General features: G+C 35.9%; 1 protein-coding gene across 1 annotated transcript in view; it reads right to left on the reverse strand.

Moving 5' to 3' along the window:
• Window positions 1–3,284: 3,284 nt before the first annotated feature.
• LOC104083448 (E3 ubiquitin-protein ligase CBL-B-like) overlaps window positions 3,285–20,993 on the reverse strand; it is a gene marked incomplete at its 3' end in the record, with an annotated part of 94,936 nt that continues 77,227 nt past the window's right edge. The window contains 7 exon segments of the mRNA XM_009586933.1: window positions 3,285–3,488; window positions 7,615–7,746; window positions 10,092–10,179; window positions 11,724–11,861; window positions 14,259–14,321; window positions 14,323–14,375; window positions 18,286–18,442. Coding sequence (XP_009585228.1) covers window positions 3,285–3,488; window positions 7,615–7,746; window positions 10,092–10,179; window positions 11,724–11,861; window positions 14,259–14,321; window positions 14,323–14,375; window positions 18,286–18,442 — 835 coding nt within the window.

Raw genomic sequence — 20,993 nt, forward strand, 5'->3', positions numbered from 1 at the left:
ATAAAGTTACATCACTTAACACTGATGGCTGCAAACATTTTTTTCATAGACAGGTTTGTTCTTTATTTGATCTTTCCTTTGCTGACCCAAGAAAATGCATGTGAAGGAGGGAGAGGGAGTTAAGGCTGTGAGAGTCAGCACCACACTGCCCAAGGGAATCAGTAAAATACATTTTAACTAAGGAAGGCACACTGCCTCCCAGCATTTACACCTCTTTCAAATACTAATAACTAAGCAGCTAAGGACTCTCTCGTTGTGTGGCATGATTTTAATAAATTCCCATAAACCAGGTGTACCATTAAGAAGGAAGTGACATGTATGTATGAGTTAAGAATGTACAGCTGAAGGGAAGACCTGGATACGTATTTGAAGTCTTTTTTTACATATTCTGTATTTTATATGATGAAATTAAAAACATCATTACTACATAATACATGCCTTTTTTCATTACAAGAAAAAAAGTCAATTTAATACTATGGAAACGAGGGGGAGGAGTCAAAAACAGCCTCCTCCCATATTTTGAGAACCAAGGTCTTTTGTCATGATTTGTTAAGTCTGACCTAACTCATCTGCTGGAAGAAGCCTAATCATGACAAACAGTGGCTTTCAGCTTTGACAATTTCCTTAACTATTTTAAAGTAACAGTGTGAATCAAAGTCAGTTTTTGGTGCATTCAGACAGCTAGGAAATTAATTCCAGAGAAGACGGTAACTCCCCAGAGAAGGTAACTTCATCTACTTTTAGAAGAAAGCGTTTTTAGAGAATGTTAATTCACTTTAAGCTATTGAAAACCTCATAGACTGCTATACTACTAGGGCCTTCCTCTATGTTTTCATGTAATATTATTTTGATCAAACAATTATCTTAGCACTTCAAATTCAAAATTATTTGCTCTTAACAAGAGCTTCTGCACTACACATTTTCCTTATTTTCTTTCTTTCTTTTTAAAAGTAGTGCATGAAGTTACATCTTGTACACGGTAAAGTGACAGTAACTCTTAATTAATTGGGACAATAGATATTAAACATTAAGGAATAATAAACATAGTCTACTAGAGACTCAAATACCCTCTTTAAAAATGAAAAAAGCCATTTTTAATATTTACCTGAGCCAGTAATCTGCACATTTTTTTAATGTACATTTCATAATGTTGTACTTTGCTAGTACAAACTGAGAAAAGAGCTGAGAAAAGGAACACTTCAGGCAATAACTGCATTAGCTAATCTGAAACCATGGGGCTGGAAATTTCTCAGCGATGAGACAATTAACAGAGGTTTTGGCACAACTCTACATCTTTCTTTCATAAAGAAATATCTGAAGACAATTTAGAAATTAAAAAAAATAAGCTGCTTGATGAGGCAGATAAACAGACTAATTGCAGTGGATTTCTCTAAAGCCTCTGTTACAGCTGATCTGCTGCTGACTCATACACAACACCTAGCAAGAATGATTCATTTTTGTTAAAGTGTATCCATTTACTCATTCCATTAAAGAATGAGTAAGTAGCTTTGTGATTATTCTTTTCGTTAAAGCCATTTCAAGTCTGAGGTCTCTCAGGGACTTAATTCAGATACCTCTTACAGTTTACGAGTACGCTTCAGTGATGAACCTGACTGTGTGTGCTTCTAAAATGAGCTTACTGCAACTATTCTCTGCATTATGAATATATTTCCAAGTACAAGTCCCAAAGATAGTGAAAATTGGTAGTAACAGCTTAGAAACATTTTAACAGTGCCCCTCCCACAAGGCTTTCAGGAAAATGAGCATTGATTTGAATATTTCCGCAACACATCGTGAAGACCTACAGTCACTTTCATCAGTGCATATAAATAATATCATATTCCATTCAGGTGGTGTGGTTAAGAGCATCACTGTACAACCACTGGCAACAGTTTTAAGAAGAAAACAGCAGCTGAAAATCACCAAATGACTTGATAATTCAACATTTTCAAGTAATAACTTCAAGAGGCTAACAAAGAATGGAAAATGCTGTTCCTAAACTTCAGGGATAATTAGTAGGTTTCTTTCACTGAATAATGAAATTAATGACATAAAAATAGCAAGCCCCAAAGCACTCAAGTACTTGGTGAATACTGAAAACAAGACTTCTTATAGTAAAGCCTATTGTTCCTTCTTTTGATAAAAGCATAATGCATTTTTGTCTTATCATGGAAGTGATAGTGTTATAAAAGCCCATCAATTCAAGGCTATCTCACAGAGGTCAGGCTGCAGACTGCAATTTAAGGCCAGGCAGGAAGGATAAACTGTTCCCAAGAGTAGGCCATGTTGTATTACATACACAACACAAGAATGATTCATATGACTTAAGAGGTTAGGAAGGATTTCAGACATATGTATACTAACTGAAAGATACTCTTAGATATGAGGGTGAAACACTTTTTTTTTTTAAAAAAAAAAACAATGATAAGGAAATGGAAGAGTAAGATGTTACAGAATTAATTCCAAGGCAAGTATTTAATCTAGATGATCCTAGTAAAAGGTAAAACACAGAAAAAGCACTGTAAAATTCAGTGTTGCATGGCCTATGACAATATCTATTCCAGGCTAAAATATAATAGTGAAAACTACCAACATAAAATAAACTTTTGTTAATGATAGTGCTTATTTATCCATGATAAAATCTCCTGTGACCAAAGAAAGATCCCAGAATTTAACATAAAGCGCTTTCAGGACAAAAAACATCCCAAAACACAAAGTCACTATGAATAATCTCAGATACACTTTTCCCGCTAAAAGTACCTGATACTAAAAATACAGAAGAAAAAAACCATAGACTCACATGAAACATTATTAATAGCTACTTATGTGCGATACAAATTGGGTTCCAAGTCACCTTTACAAAGCAGTAATATTTATAACCTATTTAGAAACTCAAGTCTAATCTTAAAACATTCTGTGCATGTGTATAAACACATAGGCAGAAAACTAGTAATATATTCTGTACATATGAAATTTTTTGTTCCTTACAAATAAAAGTTGTCCATACTGCGTATTTTGAATAAGAGTCTCAGCTCATGCTTCCTCCATTATAAACAAAGGTAACTCAGTTCACGTCAGCTGAGAATCTGGGATTTTTTTTTCCTCCTATTCAACTTCTGTATTATTGCTGCATTATTGATGCATTTTGTTTTTTCAACCCAAGAACCGTTCAGTGAGTTGCTGAAACACAGAGCATAAAGTGCAACCTCTCATTGTTTAAAGTTACAAGCAGCTTCATTTACAAATATATATCTATACCTGTTGTAGAGTATTTGAAAATTTACCTTTCGGACTGAAGCCAAACGATTCATCATTAAAGACTCTTCTCTATCATCATCGTCATCCAAGTCCAGCATGGGCATACTAAAGCTATCAATAATACTGCAGCACCTGGAGTTTTCATCCCTTGGATCAAAGGGATCCACAATGATTGGTTCAGTTCCTTTGATTTCACAGCGGCAGAAAGGGCAGCCTTGGCCATCAGATTCCTACAGCAAGACAAAAAAGTACATAAATTTTTAAAAATAAAAAATAGAGATAATTTAAAAAGTAGGTCTTACATCTTTCTACACAAAAATGCCCTTAACAGGTCTCTAACAGCTTGTAAAGAAGCACTGGAGTAAACAGGAAACAGATTCAGAGATTTTTAACTAGTAAATGGTAAAGTGACTGCACTTTTAAAGCTCTCTCTCCTCAAAAGGTTAAGCTTCACTTAAAAATAACTAATGAAAATGCAACCACTACCTCTACAAAGCACCAAAACTGTAATTGTCACAGTATTACAGCTCAGGAAGTAACACCTTGCCTTTTAGGATTACAATTTTCCTATTTCTTCAGAGGAAAGAAGGCGAGGTGTGTAGACAGAGATAATGCATTTTATTATATAACTTTTATACTAAAGTATTTATTTTTCATTTTAAGTTAGAAAACGCAGATGAGCTTTAGAGCATGCAGCCCTTATTCTCTGAAGAGCATATATACAGTCCATCATTCAATGGAGTGCACTATTACCATCATTCAGCAATATGCATACAGAACGTCTAAAGCTACAAACATTTTTTGACATGTTTACCTAACAAACCAGGACTTTACTACATTTTCAATAAATTAGGTAAAACAAGGAACTATTTTCACATGTTATCAGAAACAAGAATTACTTGAATTTTAATTTCTAAGTGGAATAATGTGTTAAATGATTTTCAAGCAGCCGTATTTCCATTCCTTTTACTTATTTCAGAAATATTTTTTTCCTTGTCAGAAGCAATCAAGAAGCCTTTAAAGTAGATTTCAGACTACTAATGAACAAAAATATCAGAAAGTCTTTCAAGCACTTTTAAAGAAATTTTTCCATCAAGAGGCACAATGTAAACTTGAATTAAAAAACAAACCACACCCAAAAGAGCCCTCAAGATTTGAGTGATCAAGATAATTCAATCTGAATTCAGAAATCCCGTTGTGTCATATTTGCAGTCAGGTAGACAGACAGCTAAAAAGATATGAACATCAAAATTAATTCTAAACAACCTACCTATCCTGAAACATCATCAAGCAAGCAGAGCTTTTTGAATTCTCAGATGTCAAGGACAGCTTTATTTTTTTTCTAGCGTTATTTTTATCTTGACACTTGCCAGTCTTACTAAACTGACAGATGATTTTACAGTTTGTGGAAGAACTGTATCCCAAGGTCAGATAACTATAAATGATGTCTCCTGAAAACAGTCATGTCTATTTGCATGGTTAGTACCGGATTTTCATTTTGTATGGAAAGATATATGTAATCTTCTTTTAACAGCCTTACATCCTAATTACAAAGGACTAGTCAACATCACTTATTACCTCAAACAGCGCCTCCAAATTATATGGACCTACTGAAGTAATCACTGTCAAGCGAACAGAAGTCCTCCCTTACTCATTCAATTCTTTACAGTTTCATTTGCTAAAAACAGCCTTGCAGATGAGGCACAGAGCTTTTCATTTTCAAGGCTTTCTTGTATCCGTGTTGTCAAATAGTTCTGAATTAGCAGCATCCTTCCTTTCTTTTCAAAAGCACTAAATTCACCAAAATATATTGGGTAACTAATCACAGCAGCAGAGACTTGTATTCAACAGTATGAATACAACTGAGAAATTAAAACTGAGATCTAAGATGTCTATATGAATACACACATTTGTCCATGCCCACAGAAAGGTTATTTAGAACATTGAGAGAGTAGCTATTGTGAACCTTACAATGCAGCATATATGCCCATATGCTTTTAGAATCATGTCCAGACATGTAGTTTTCAGACAAGAATAAATTTCTGTGGAAGAAAATGACTTTTACCCCTGTTGCATAATATGAAAAGGAAACAGTTAAACCAAGTTTTATTTGAGAGACTGATCTCCATAAAGGTGAACAACTCTGAATCATCCTTAGTATTCTATGCAGATCTGATGTTGCTTACTCAATTTTTTTCTGCTTAGTGAAAACATCTGTATTGGACCTCTTGAGGCATGTCTAATGAGCCATTATGCTGCCAATTAAACACTAGCCCACCAGAAGCTCGTAACAGCTGACGCTGTTACAGTGTAATATTTCTTCATTCCCTCACTAATTATACAAAATCTAAATTTGTAATAAAGTCCGAAATGTGCCTGGCCAATTACAGCTGGTTGCAATGTTCTGATGAAGCTTGATCTTTCTGAACATGACAGTTCTCTGAGCCTAAAATGCTTTGTTGTCCTCTTCCTGAATCCCTAGCCATTGGCCAAAGTACTGAGGACCTTAGCTTCTCAACTCTCCAGAGCACATCACTGGCACAACACAGGAACATGCTGCTACCATGCTATGAGACACCTGGCAATCAAAAGTACAAAGATTTCAGTCCTTTGGCTTAGTCCTTTCAGCTAAGGAGAAGGAAGGAAAAAAAAAAGCTACAGACCTCAGAATTTCAGAATTTTTTTTTAAATCAAATATTAACATAGTTGGACCTCTGTGTTTGTCATTCAGAATGAAACCAGTAAGAACAGAGAAAGGGTACTCCTGAAATGAGAAATATTGTTCCAACTCAGCAGCTGCTTAGTAGTGAAATAAATACTCTTATTTGGGTATGTCTAAAATGGAATTTTCTCAGAATTTCTCATCTGTGGGCAATTTGAAAGATTTGTGTTTGAAGCATCAAACTCAAATTTCAGAAAGAACACAAAATCAGAAACTGAGAATACTCCTTTTTCAGCAAGCTTTATTGCTATTGGAAGAAAAACTCAAATGATACTTCTGATACATCGTGTTGGCTTGCCAATGATGAATTCTTAATTAGGAATTTGAAAAGAAAAACTATAGTACTTTAAGTCATATCTCAAACTCGAGAACGAAAACTGAGATGAACTCATTTAAAACCAGACTACAGTCAAGGATTCTTTTTACTCTTCTCACTACATTTGTAACCAATGATTGGTGCCTAACTGTGGAACAGAGTCCTGCTTGAGAATGGGACGATCCTTACTTCTCCCCACAAAATATAGATACGAAAGAAGAAAGGGGCAGGGTGAAGAAGGCAGAATTGATTCAGTTTGAGCACCTATTATGAGAAAGGCTGAAGTTGTAAAGAGGAATGACCTCTGCTTTTAAGTCAAATGCTTGTTAACTGCACTGAACTAAAGGTACCAGTTCTCCCTTTTCCCACAGTCTGGTATGTCCATGAACGAGATGGACAAAACACACCAACCTGTGTCACCAGGAAGTCTCTGTGGTACTTGGGATATTCTTCAAATGACATTGAGAGATCAGAGCTTCCCCTCCATTCAATCTCTTACCCCAACAACTGTCTAAAGCTAGGTGGTTTAGTGCTTTACATATTATTAACATGAAACACAAGAATCAATAAACAAAATGCTGGTTGACAGCCAGCTGAACATGAGCCGGCAGTGTGCCCAGGGGGCCAAGAAGGCCAATGGCATCCTGGCCTGTATCAGAAATAGTGTGGCCAGCAGGAGGAGGGAAGTGATCGTGCCCCTGTACTCGGCACTGGTGAGGCCGCCCCTCGAATACTGTGTTCAGTTTTGGGCCCCTCACTACAAGAAGGACACTGAGGTGCTGGAGCGTGTCCAGAGAAGGGCAACGAAGCTGGTGAAGGGTCTAGAGAACAAGTCTTATGAGGAGCGGCTGAGGGAACTGGGGCTGTTTAGCCTGGAGAAGAGGAGGCTGAGGGGAGACCTCATCGCGCTCTACAACTACCTGAAAGGAGGTTGTAGCGATGTGGGGGTTGGTCTCTTCTCCCAAGTAACCAGCGATAGGACGAGAGGAAATGGCCTCAAGTTGCACCAGGGGAGGTTTAGATTGGACATTAGGAAAAATTTCTTTATTGAAAGAGTGGTCAGGCCTTGGAACAGGCTGCCCAGGGAAGTGGTAGAGTCACCATCCCTGGAGGTATTTAAAAGACGTGTAGATGAGGCGCTTAGGGACATGGTTTAGTGGGCATGGTGGTGTTGGGTTAACGGTTGGACTTGATGATCTTAGAGGTCTTTTCCAACCTTAATGATTCTGTGATTCTAAGCTTATTTTTCCACAGGCCATTTCATGACTTGTACTACTGACTGAATCCTTCTCTCACCAAAGACATTCTGTCTCCTTACCTGCCACGCTGTAAGACAAGAAGTGCACATAAGGTGTCCACAAGGCTCTATCTTCACATCCTTGTCATTTTCTGCACAGATTTTACACAGCTGAAAAGTGGAACCCATTTCACAATACAATTCATACTGCTCCTGTAACAGAAGAAAGTCAAGTGATTATTTCTTTACTATGATTTGTTCACAAAGAATATACTTAAGCACCAGTACTGACAAACATTTCTCTGAGCCCCCTGTTTTCCAACCCACTTTAATTATTAGTCAAGGAAACTATTGCTACTAATCTATTTAAAAGCCACGCTAAGGTTACTGAAACAGCTTACTTTTTCGCTTCTTCAAACCTATGATACACTACAATACATGCTACAAAAAAAGTTTAAAATATCTGTGCCTACTAGGTTTTCTACAGTCTTCTCACATGTAACTACTATGCAAGGCATACATCCTGCTTTTCCTTGGTTTCCTTGCAGTTGAGAGGAAGATAATGAACACATGGTTCTAAGTGAGAAATTGAGTGATGAATGGGAACAAAATTGGGATTTCCTTTTCTAGGTATGAGTTTAGGACTAATAAAAGTTACTGGACTGAAAACTACAAGGAAGAGGGCTTTCTACCTACAGCAAGGATGTAATACAGTAGTATGGTTAACTGAAGTAAACAACCCTCGTGAAGGAAGTATGGCAAGAATACCCCCCAAGATAACATGGCAACAGTCATGCACAGATCATTCAGTACTTTGTATCCCTACAAGACTGACAGGAAGGTATAAGAACACCTTCAGGAGGAATAAATCATAGATAAAACTTGAGTCCAGAACAGTTTTCTAGAATTAGGTATTGTTGGGAAACCAGCAATCAAATGCATTTGTGTAGAAATAAAGGTTTTTTAGTCTTAAAAAATCAAATTTTGAAAGCTTAAAATAAGTAGAATCCAGGTCACAGGAAAATAAGCAGCTATTGCTGAGAGTAAAGGGAAGGGAGATGAGGCTAAGAAAAAGAAAAAATGAAAGAGACAGCTCATATCTGCAGCTGTAGTCAGTATGTACTAAAGATGCTTATGGTGGAGCTCTCGCAAAGAATCCATCTACAGGAATCTAGCCCTGCAGCCACTTTTATACCATCTTTTCATAGTTTAAGCAGCTCTAGTGTCAGCTTTAAACTACTGCAGTTATATATATTTTTAAGGCAGCATTCACAGAGTTAGACTCTGTTGAATTACCATCATAATTAACTAATGGTGTCCTCATAACTACAAGTTCAGAAGCAACTGGATTCATTCAGTGAATTCAAAATACAACATGATTGGCTTGTGAAGAACAAGGTAATCACTGGGAATGTCCAAGCTGCTTTTCCTTGCCTTAAGGAAAAGAAAGGATACGGGGCTACAAAATCTTTCTGTGCAACACAAATATCTGATATCTCTGTGTTACTCTTTCATTACTATTTTAAGACTGGAGGGAAAAGAGGGAAGTCAGATAAGTGGAAGTACTCAGACTTTCTTCAGGTAATTGTTTTTAGGAATTCTCTTACTTAGGAAACAGGTATTTTCATAATGGTATTCCTGGTAACACCATAGATGGTAGTGAATACTTCTTTTCCTAAATATTTCTGGAGGTGGAATGCACATAGAGCTCTCAGAATTACAGAAGATTCAGCAGGTCATCCAGTCTGCTCTGAAGAAATGGAAGACCATCTGAAACAGCATGGCTTGTATCTAGCCTGATGTCTTTCCCTGAACATATTCTCAAGTCTTGCAGATGCTTTTGTCAGGAAAAATGCTCTACACAGTATACCTTAACCTTCTAGTGTTAATTTCAGCACCATTTTTAATCCAGCATTTGTCTTGTGGTGGCTACTTCCTATTACTTGAGTATCAAACATCTGCACATTAGTTTATCACATCATCACTTAACAAGACTACAAACACATCTAGATATTCTAATTTTCTCTGCAAAATGACTCCCTTTAGGCACTTAGTTATTTCTGTTTTTTTTTCCCTGATCTCTCTTTTAATTTGCACAATAGATAAAGAAAGAGACCGACCCTGGAACTGGTATCTTTGTGATACACGGACTATACTTTTCCTCCTGGACCTGTCAACAAACTGTACCATTCCTATTCAGGCTTCAAAACTATCATTTGATCTTGATTTTATTTCTGTATTCTCATCTGCTATTAGCAAGGAAACACCAAGCTACATAAACTTGTAACATAAATATCAGAAAAATCTTTAATCACCGTTAACACATTTCTCATTTGGAAGAGGCTTAGAATAAACAAAACTTTCCAAGACATGCTGTCTGCATCACCATCAGTTCTAGAGTTTAAAGGATTATTACCCTGTACTTCATCTAAGCCCTTCTATCAACAACATATTTTCACTCTTACGAATTTATTTCTGACATTTTAATAAAAGCTTATTAGGATGAGATACTAAGGGAAGTGAAGATTACAAAATAACTGACAAACTCTGCAACTTACCTGCGTGACTTTTATGTGATCATGTGGTGTGGGTTCACACAATCCTGTCAAATCAGGATTATAACTTCGTCCATCTGGGAACAGATAGCTGCCATCACAAGAAGACTGTTATAAATATGCACATTTCTTTACCTTTATTAGGTAAATAATACTCATGAAATTTCAAAGGGGCAGAATAAGTTACAGTAGACGTTAACTAAAATGCATCATCTTTCCTCAGCCATCTTTCAGGTGCAACTGAATTGCTACATGTGCATTTTGACACATGCTCAAGTCTATTTATAAAAGCACAGAAAAGATTTTGACAGCACATGCATAGCTACCACCAGAATTCATCTGACCTTTGATCAGCAGACAACGTTCTGGGAGTAGCTCCACAGAGTATTATTTTAGATCTTCATTTCACAGTGAGCTTATACTTGCATACATTCCTAGTGATCTCTCCACTGCGAGCATCACTCTCAGTGACTTTATAGACTATTTCAAGTAATGGAACAGAATAGAAGGTAACACACACTTGTGTATATCTCTGTGTATTATTATATATATAATATTATATACATGTCACAATATTATCTGTGTATACTAGGACAAGAATCTACACTGAGAATCCAAGATGCAGACTGGACTTTAAGCAAGAACCGATGGGGACATTTCAATCCTGTGGGAAATTAATAATAGGTTAAATGATATTACAGAGACCCTAAGTTGTTCGATATTCAGATTTATGTTACCTCTAACCTGGAAACAGTTTCTTGAAAGTCGTGTTGTTAAGTCACACTGAGAAAGTTGTATTTACATAGGGTACAAAAACTTCACTCTGCATTAAATATTCTCAGCTCTAGTTTTTGTTTGCTCAGTTTTTGTCAAGTAGAAACACTACCATTGTAAGTGTGGTTTTTATTATTACCAGTATGAAATCATCATACCTGGAAAAAAATTACTGGACTGTGAAGGACTGAGAAAAATTACAAGATTGTAAAGGGTTTCTCAATCTTTTTTTGAGGATTGATCCATTTTCTCGGTTTTTTTTTCTTCCTTCAATATGATCATGTGGATATATCAAAACATGTATCCCAGTGAAAAGATTCTGACAACAAAAATTTGTCTGTTACTTTAGCCAACCTAGTAAAAATGTACTACTTCTCCTTATATAACTTAGATTCTCTTATAATTATAAATCTTTTCAGAAAACTATTAGAACGTGGAAAATGTTCTGGCTGTACAATATATAAAAAAGCAATTACATAGCTTTCAAATCATTGTCCAGAATTAGACACATGAGTAACTGGCAGTAGTAATTGTTCAATAAGCTTAAGTGCCTTTGGGACTCTTACTGAGGGTGGGGGGAAGGAATCAATGCGACAGCTGCTCGATTTTATTTTCTCCTGGAATTTATCTGCTATGAGATATGGCTTTGGCTAACTTTGGTTAACTTTGGTTAATGGAATTACCTGGAAACAAGTGTTTTTCAAATTAATAAAAGGGATGGTCCTTAAACTCTGAAGGAATGCTAAACACCATATCCAGATTCTCTGTTTTAAAGATCTTTAATAACTACCCATATAAGCATTAGAAGAACAAGGAAATCAGGATTTCATACCTATGGTGACTATAGGAATTTATACTTACAATCCTTCCCGGCTGCCATCAATCAAAGCTTGAAACAGAGGCTTATTGTGAGGTATGGTCTGCAATATGTTCCCATCGCCAGTCACATATCCAATGGCCCATTGTCCCAAGCGAGTGCAACTCAGTCTGAAAATGTAGCTTGATAAAAACAGGATGAATAAAAAGTCAGTGTTAATCAGAGTTCGGCAAAACAAGTGAAGAGAGCAAGGATGGCCTCTAGTTAAGACATTGAATTAGGTCTCTGAAGATTTGGCTCAGATTCCCAATTCTGCCACGTGTTCTTTGTATAACCTTAAATAAATCTGCGTCTTTTACACTGTCCGTTCCTTATGGGCAGAAATAAGGTAACAGTAGCACCCTACCCCCAACTATTCATTTGCTTGCTTTTTAGTTCTCAAAGTGAAAGCTGCACATTCACTGTGAATAGTCCTATTACGCAGATATAGACATACCCACAAACCTTTTGAAGAAGCGTATTACATTATCAAGTCTCCATAGCTACAACATATACCTTTTGTGCATACACAGGCCAATAACCTGAACGAATGGAAGGGGAAATATAAAACATCTTTAGATGCAACAGAAATGTGAATGATTAATAATAAAAAATTGCTCTACTAGCAATGTTAATTTTGTGTGTACCAGAGGAGATGAACAGGACAGAAGAAATATCACTTCTACTTCAGAAAATACCAGATAATGCCAACCCAACTGGACTTAAATTTAAATACTTTTGTGTGTTACAGGTGATAGCTGGGAGTATACATAATGTAGACAAAGAGCAGAGTAGGAGGAAAAGGAAGATGATAGGCAATAGTATCAGGCATGTGTAGTTCTTCTTACTAAAAACTCTAGTCCCTTTCATGTCAGACACCATCTTATATGCAAAAACCTCATTCAGAAAAGCATCCCACAGTGAAATACCACATACTCAATTTTGTATTATAGAGCAGCTTTTCTTAATTATACATCAGTATTTTATTTCCTTCCAAACTGCTTAAAATGAGAAATCTTAGCCTCCCTGAAGTTTGGCATAGCTCTTATAACCTTCAATAGGGCGAACATTACATTGAAGTAGCAACTATTCATTTGAACAGAATCTTGTAATTTCCAGGATGTTCTAGACAGATTAAAGAAACAATTTCACTTCATATCTCCTCTTTCACACTCCAGCATTTCACCTAAGCAATTTAGAAAGTCATTTTCTGATATGGAATAGCAAGTTATCTTAAAACTAACTCTCTATTTACAAGGAACATAAAGGCAACTTTGGATAATTTCTCTACTACTTCTCTTTTATAATCACAGAATCAGAATCAATAATAGAGAAAATACTAAGTATAGCAACCACTCTCAAAATCAACCTAGTTCTCCAACTTCCGTAGTAGTGTTCATGAGTGCCAAGCTAAAAATCAATGCTATTCTACTGGAACCACAAGATTCTGGTATATATGCACTTAACCAGCCAGGTAACTTAACAAGAACAGTATATTGTTTGCTAAAACCCAAAAGAAACCAAGTACAGAATATGGGTATAACTGTTGCTAGACTTCTCTAACAAGTTGCAAAATGATGCACTTTTAACTATGTATACATGTGATCCTGCAGCAAAGTTAGACAACTAGACATTAGGGAAAAAAGCTTTGTAACTGAAAGGTAAAGCTAGCAAAATAAAAGTTAAGAAATACAGAATTAAATCCATTAATGGATTTTTATTTCTCCAATCTGAGTGAAGAAAAAAATAGGACAACAGAAGTGGCATAAATGGTAAAAGTTCAGTTTGAGTAATTCAGTATGTATAGCAACACATAGAAATTATTTTAAAACTCTACACGTCAAGATATTTAATCTGACAGATTCCTTTTCCAGGTGAAGAGTTTGTGATATAGAATCATTACTGGCAAAGAAAAAAAAAATATGAACATAAAAACAACACTTAAATTATGCATTTTATCAGTGCTGAAGTGTGATGCCATGAAATATGTTAAGATGATTTTTAATTTACTATTAAGCAACTATTCAATGCAAATTTTGAAAAGCAAATTGTATTTTCAAATATGCTTTTCAAGAATGCATTGCTTGTTGTACCTAATTCAGAAGAAGAAAGGAAGGCAATGTAATTTCAATTTTTTTTCCCTGTTTATTTGTACTTATTTAGACTTTCGTGTGCTAATGCAATTTTTTTTGCTTCATAGTACTGTAGAAGAATTATGGCGTAAAAAACAGATCATGGTTACATAATTCCTATGTCTTAAAATCTAAAAGGTCAGCATTTTTTGAATGTGGAGTTCTGAGCTTTAGTATTAAACTATTTTTAAAAATACATTTTGATACAAATAAAATCACAAGTATAAAAAAATACCTACTACCTCCCTAATTCACTCTGTTACAAAAAAAAAAAAGCCAAAAATTCACTCCTTCAATATCGCAATGAGTGTAAGTATCACATAATATAGAAGTATGAACCTAGAATAGTTATGTAGCTTCTGAGACAGCAAGTTTATCTGGAAAGCAATAATCTGCAAAACCTCTCACCTCCCAGGTTTAGTGCTGTATTTCTGCAACCTCGCTTTCACTTCATCATATGTCAGGAATGCCACCAGGATGTGTCACAGCTAAGAAGTTCCAATTCCTTAAGATTGAACCCCACGGCTAAAAAGAGAAGACAAACAATTAAACAGATGCAGCCAGGTAGTTACATATTTCTAATAAAACTTAAGTCAATTTGTCAGAGAGACCAGTGTTTTAACTTCAGCTGAAAAATACACACTTTTGGTTAAAGTCTAAATAGTACAAAAGACTGTCCTATATACCCAGCTTTGCTACAAGGGTTCCTTCAAAAGAATTATTCCAAGAACATCAAGTATAAGTTTTTGGATAAAGATTTTGAAGACCTTGAATTTAAGGGATCTCCTATTTGTAGCTACATAAAATATTAAACATCATGTTTAATTAGAACCTGAAGAGTATGGCTCCATGATGGTTTAATAAAAACACAATTAAGCCTATTCTTGAGAGGTCCTGAGGCACTTCATAGTTAATGATAAGTAACACTAACAAATGAAGCCTAATAAAGCCACCAATTTGAGCTGTCATTCCTTTTCTTATTCTCTACTTCTTGATTTCTTCAGTTACCATAATGCTATTACAGCCAGAAAACAAAACAAATATTGACAGCACTTCATCGCAGTCTTTGCTGACCTGAATAGCAAATGCTTCAGAAAACTCAGTGAAACGTGCCTGATATGCTATCACTTTGAAGATTACAGAACAGTCCTTTACTGTAAATGAAGGATGATTTTTAAGTAGTGGATTAATACAAATATAAGTGTTCACTGCCAGCATTTGGAGAGACAAGAAACTGCCTCAGAATTGTTTGGAGATTTTTTTTGTGTATTTGGCAAAAGATCAAGACAGGTGAAGTTAAGCAACACAAGAGAAGAGGCTTGTGTTCTTGTGTGCCCTGCAAATTCCCTTTAAAAGCACTTCTAAGGGCTAGTAAGGCAGAGGTGAAATGCCCGTGTGACACACTTGAGCAGAGTATCCTAACAGTTCTGCTTGAGATTACAATACATTTCCCGGGCAAACCCTAACCACTACTTAAACATGGATGAATACCTGTTTTATTTTAAAATTAATACCTCTTCAAATCAGAAGAAATATTTCAAATGAAATAGAACAGTAAGGTTTCAGCACAGAGGCCATAAGAAACCTCAAGCGTTCAAATTTGTACAAAAGAAAGGAGAAAAAAAATCATAATCCTAGATGCAACACCGCATCTTCCCAGCTCCTCTCTGCACCCTCACCAAAGATGGATGCCAGGAGGCTTCATCACATGAAAAATTTTAGCTGCTCTAACTAGAGAAAAAAGGGAGTTGACTCCTCCCCTTTCACCACACCAACACTGACAGTTCCTTCACAAAAACACGACGTTCTTTCTCCTGTTGTGTTACTCAAGTCCATGCATGTAAATGCAGAGTAGACAGTATCTTCCTCAAATGCCTGGGACTCTCTACAGAGTATCACACTACTGCTATACCTAGAAAATTATGTGACAGTATGACTGAAAAGTCAAAGGGCAAGAACTCATAGCTTGCCTTGTGCACACAAATATAAGAGTATTATAAAAGCAGAAATGTTAAATGGGAAAAGATTTGTACGCTTTCTTTTCTATGGAAATATTTTTGCATAAAAGGACAACTTAACCGAACATGTTAACGGTGGAAGAATGAAGTTCCTTTCCTTCAAAGCATCTACATATTCTGCCATGCTAACTTTATATCTGGTCGGAGAACACTGCACAAAGCTGTGCATGCATACAGTGGGGAGGCAGGGGGAGCAACTTCACTTTTACAGGATCTCCACAGAAAGTAGTCTTGCTTTCTTCTGTGAATAAGCATCATTATAAATGTAGCTTTTCTGTAACACGACCCACAGTTGGCAAAACAGTATTTTGATTACTTAAACAATTGGGATTTTCTCTCCGTGGGTGTATGCACACATAGTTACAGAAGCTGTTTAAAAACTAGAAAAGTAAAATGTAACCTCTGGAGAGGTTCTCAGAGCAAGTTCAGTGCAAGTTCACTTCAACAGTTACGCAGCTATTGCACCAGTTGGTAATCTGTTTGGCAAAAATTCTCTGCTTCTTTGTTAAATTAAAAGTTAATCCTAACCAGTCTTCTCTCCTTACATGTATCAGTACTGCTGATCCCCTTTTTCTAGCACAAGACACTGTAGTGAATCAATCCAGCAATGGCCTTGCAAAGAAACTAATGCAAACAGATATTCATTGGCTTACAGAACAAGGAAAATAAATCTCATTTGAGGCTTCTGTCCTGAAGTGTAACGTAATCTAGAGGACCCCACATAGGATCAGAACAAACTGTTATTTCTCAGATCACTGACTTCTCATTTAATTTTATATTTGATGTACAGATTAAAGCAAAACAAAAAACCCCAAACGCTGTTGTTATTCATAAGCAGAATGCTTAGGGGAAAAAATTCTACAGAAAATAACCTTAAATACATGCATTTCATAGTGATGTATGTTGCAGCCAGTGGGCCTCAGACATTTTGCAGTCAAGTCTGAGATCAAGATTCGGGCTTGATTATGAACCTGAACACCATATTAGTTTGCCAAATACTGAATAAAAGGGAGAAACTTTGACAGAGTAGAAACTGATCCCAAGGCAGCAACGTTCAGACAGGAATGCTTGATCATATCAAGCTCCACATAAAGGGCTAAGTTTAGGGGGATTTTGCTAAAGCAGCATGAAGTACAATGATCTATATTCTCTAGTTTATTATTTCATGAAAAAGAACCCCCAAAGTTTTGTTCAAACCTCCATAACCTGTGTGTGTTTTAGTAAGTGACCAACGTTTATGGTTAAATTGAACAGAGAGATGACTTACACCATAACATTTTCAACTTTGATACCGTTTTGACTCAGAATGGAGAAGAGATGATCAAAATCAAAACTCTGTAAACTAAAACCATTAAGCACCTCCTGCCAAATCTTGATATCAACTTCGTAATGGCACCCTTCCCCATAACAGCAAAACTAATACAGCTGAACAGAGATTATCACAGAATAACATGGAAGACGTAACAAATATATGGCCCCGGCTTTGATCTAAAATTGGTATTTTGAACATATCTCCAACAGGCTAAATAATCATCATAAAATCATAGAATCATTTAGGTTGGAAAAGACCTTTAAGATTGTTGAGTCCAACCGTTAACCTAACACTGCCAAGTCCCCCACTAAACTATGTCCCTAAGTGCTTGATAACCCTTTCAGTGAAGGCTGAAATTGGATATTTTTCCTAATATCCAATCTAAACCTCCCCTGGCGCAACCTGAGGCTGTGCATGAGTTTATCATTGTAAAGAAAGTAAATGATCAAATAAATTGTTGTATACCTCAAAGATTCCGATATACAAGTATATTCCGTAGAAGGGACACAAAGTTACAGAGGCACGTAACATACATACAAGCTTATTTCAGATAAATATTAGCTATTAACAATAATACAATTAATGCTATTCCCAAAGATAGTCCCTTATTGTAAATAAACAGCAGAGCATTAATGGCAAAAATACGTTCATAAAGAAAAGAGTTAGGCCTACATATAGCCTAAAAAAAAAAAAGTCATATGCAGCTTTCCTTATGTGTTTGTAGAAACACTTCATATAAGTACATATAGATACAAAAGCACAATGAAAACACATGTAAAACTTAGATAAGTACCTGAAAGTCTACATTTCTAGGAATGCACTTAAGAATAGTGAAAAATAAGTAAGCAGCAAACACAAAGATATTGTAATCACACTAAATACGTGCAGAAATTAAGCAGTTGGATGTTTTCAGTTTTTCAGATGTAGGTGTTGATGCCCCCAATATCTCTGAAGGATTAAAAAAAATACACAATTTATTTCTGAATTCTAGTGTTTCAGTTATTTCAGTTTTTCAAAAAAATCCGCTTCCTTGACTCATAGGTACTTGCCTCAGGGCACTAAGCTTCTCAAATTCATACAAGCATCTAAAATTTTCAAATCTTACCTGAAATAATCTAGTGAAGATATCAAATTCAAAAATTGAAATGTAGTCATTGCAGGTCAAGTCAATAGTAGATTTAAGAGCCATTGCTTCCAAACCAGAGCTTATCTGATGAACTTCATGAAGGCACTGCCTGAACAATTTCCATGGCACTATAGTTCTGTGAGATGGGTGGAAATCATAAATTTAATAAAACCTCATATTTAAGATTTGATACCTTATTTAGACATCAGAACTGGACTTTTAAAGAAGTGGAACATTAATTTGGTTTCTCTACAGACAAAAAAAAAAAAAAAAAAAAGAAGTGTTCTGAAAGCAGCCTAAGCAAATGAAAGAATGGTTTACCTTCCTTTAAACATGATCAAACAAAGTGCCATTTATTTTACAACGATAAATATTCAAGCTTCCTTAGGAGGACAACAAAAAGAACACTGCAGAAACTGAAATATCCTACCAAGCAAGTGTAACAACGAACCCCACACCCTCTCACAAGATAATGTAAAGGACCAGCTCTGTGCTTTCTTCACAGCCTCTCTTCTCAGAACGATAAGCATCAATTTAGTATCTACTGTGATGACATTTTTTATAGCTAAAGCTTATAAACGCTGGTCAAGTAACATGCTAGCAATCAACCAGATACCACCGATACTGGTCCAAGGCCTGTCATAGCCCATGACAGTTACACAAATCTTAGAAGACACATTTTCTCAGATCTTCACCTTCACATATTCTTGCAGGATGGGGAGTATTTTCAGACAGTAGTAAATGTGGGAAAAGGTGGGAAATCAGAATAGAAGGAAATTAAAATTATCCTCTGTAATACAAAGGCATGTTCTGTCAAATTCAGTTTCTATTTGTGTAGTCGGAGATAATGCAGAATAGTTATTCTGCCAACCAAGTGCTTGTATCTGCAATCTGACATGAGGCTGATCACTTGAAAGTGCTCTATTTTAGCACTCTCAAAACTATGAGAAATTGTTCAATAATAGCAGTTCTTCTTATCATGTCATTAGGGTCAAATCCAAATTTTGAAAAGCCATAACACCTTCTCTTAAAAACACCTTCTCTTTGATTCTGCCTCACATTGAGAGCAGATTATATGATATTTTAAAAACATTTTAATTAACCGAAATATAACCAACATATAACTATTAACCAATACTACAATTAACCATAACTGTTTTCAGGACTTAACAAGATCTCACATATTCAAAGTAATATTTTGTTAGTAACTGCTAAAATGACAAAAGACACAGGCCTCACAAATTCATCAGTATTTCTTGCAATTTTTATTAGTTCACAGTGCCTTATTTTTAGAAGAGCCAAAATATTTTATTCCAGTTTTTCTAACTATTTTCTTCTGCGGAAATGTATATTACTTGGTAGTACAATACTGTGAGGGAAAAAAAAAAAAAGACTAAAAGACCAACTGTATTAAGTTGGTACTGCATAATAAATATTACGCAGTTAACCTAAATTAAAATAAGTAGTAATTTGAAGTTCAACACTAAAGGCATACTCCTATATTTCTACCACATCAGGCATTCACTACGTTTGTAAGTGCAAAGAAATCTACTTGTTACTTGGAGGCTTATATTGAGAAAGTCATAAATGATAAAATGTGAAGTTTAATAGATCTCAGCAGATACTTTCATCTGTGTACGAAAAACAGGAAACCACAAAGAGCTGAGGAGAGATACCACATCAGATGCCATTTAAGAAAGAATGCACATCAAATTTTGATTATGGTAAAGAGAGAAATGAAACGTTGCGCTAAGTTCAGAGAACAAAGTTGGAAAACGTCAGTGCTTTTGTGGTGTTAAAGTTGTCTTAGTTCAAGTGCCTACTGCTTTTTTAGTTCCTGTAACCGTGGCTCTGAAATGTTTTCTGATTCTCTTTGTAAACCACCCTAAATGATTACAGCGCTGGCATCATGCTGAAATGGGGTTAGAAAAGTGGGCTGTGGGGTATTTTTTTTTTGGGTGGTAGGGGTTGTTTGGGGGTTTTGTTTGTTTCTTTTGTTGTTTTGTTTGGGGTTTGTTTTTTTTTTTTAAAGGGTTAAGACAATAACCCTTAAATAAAAAACAACAGAGAATCTATCAGTAATGATTATAGCCATACTACACTGCTTTTTCATGCCTCACCTGAGACAGTTTCATGAAAACATGTTCATTAGATGTGATTAGTAAGTAGGATCTTTGCTATCTATTCACTAACACCCTGCAACCCCAAAACCCCACCAACAACAGAGAAAACAAAAGTCTTCAGGAGAATATGTTGGCTAGTACTTTGGCCAAGATGGAAACCAGATGTTGGGAAATGAGTGATTAGCTAATGAAATAACATCTAAGGTTGTTTTGTAGGACTTCTCCAAGAACAAGTGTCCGAAAAAGTGGTGGCCCCAATTTAAAATTCACTAAGTTCAGCAGATTTTTTTCTGCAGCTTTGTGGAATAGGTCTTTTATCTTCACTCCTATTTCTCAGCAGCTACTTATACACAGCTATCATTCCTAAATACTTCGAAACAGCACCAGCCAGGGATCATTTCTCCCCCAATGTCTCTCTCCAGTTTATACGTACAAATTGCTGTGCTCTTTTGAGACCTTGCAGACAGCACACACTCACTCAAAATGCGGGTGTTACCCAGTCTTCACAAGGTGAAGGATTCTGCAACATCCTCTCCTCCTGCTCCTACAGCACTGAGATCCGGT

This window comes from Fulmarus glacialis, unplaced genomic scaffold (assembly GCF_000690835.1).
Source record: "Fulmarus glacialis isolate BGI_N327 unplaced genomic scaffold, ASM69083v1 scaffold8211, whole genome shotgun sequence".
Classification (NCBI taxonomy): Eukaryota; Metazoa; Chordata; class Aves; order Procellariiformes; family Procellariidae; genus Fulmarus; species Fulmarus glacialis.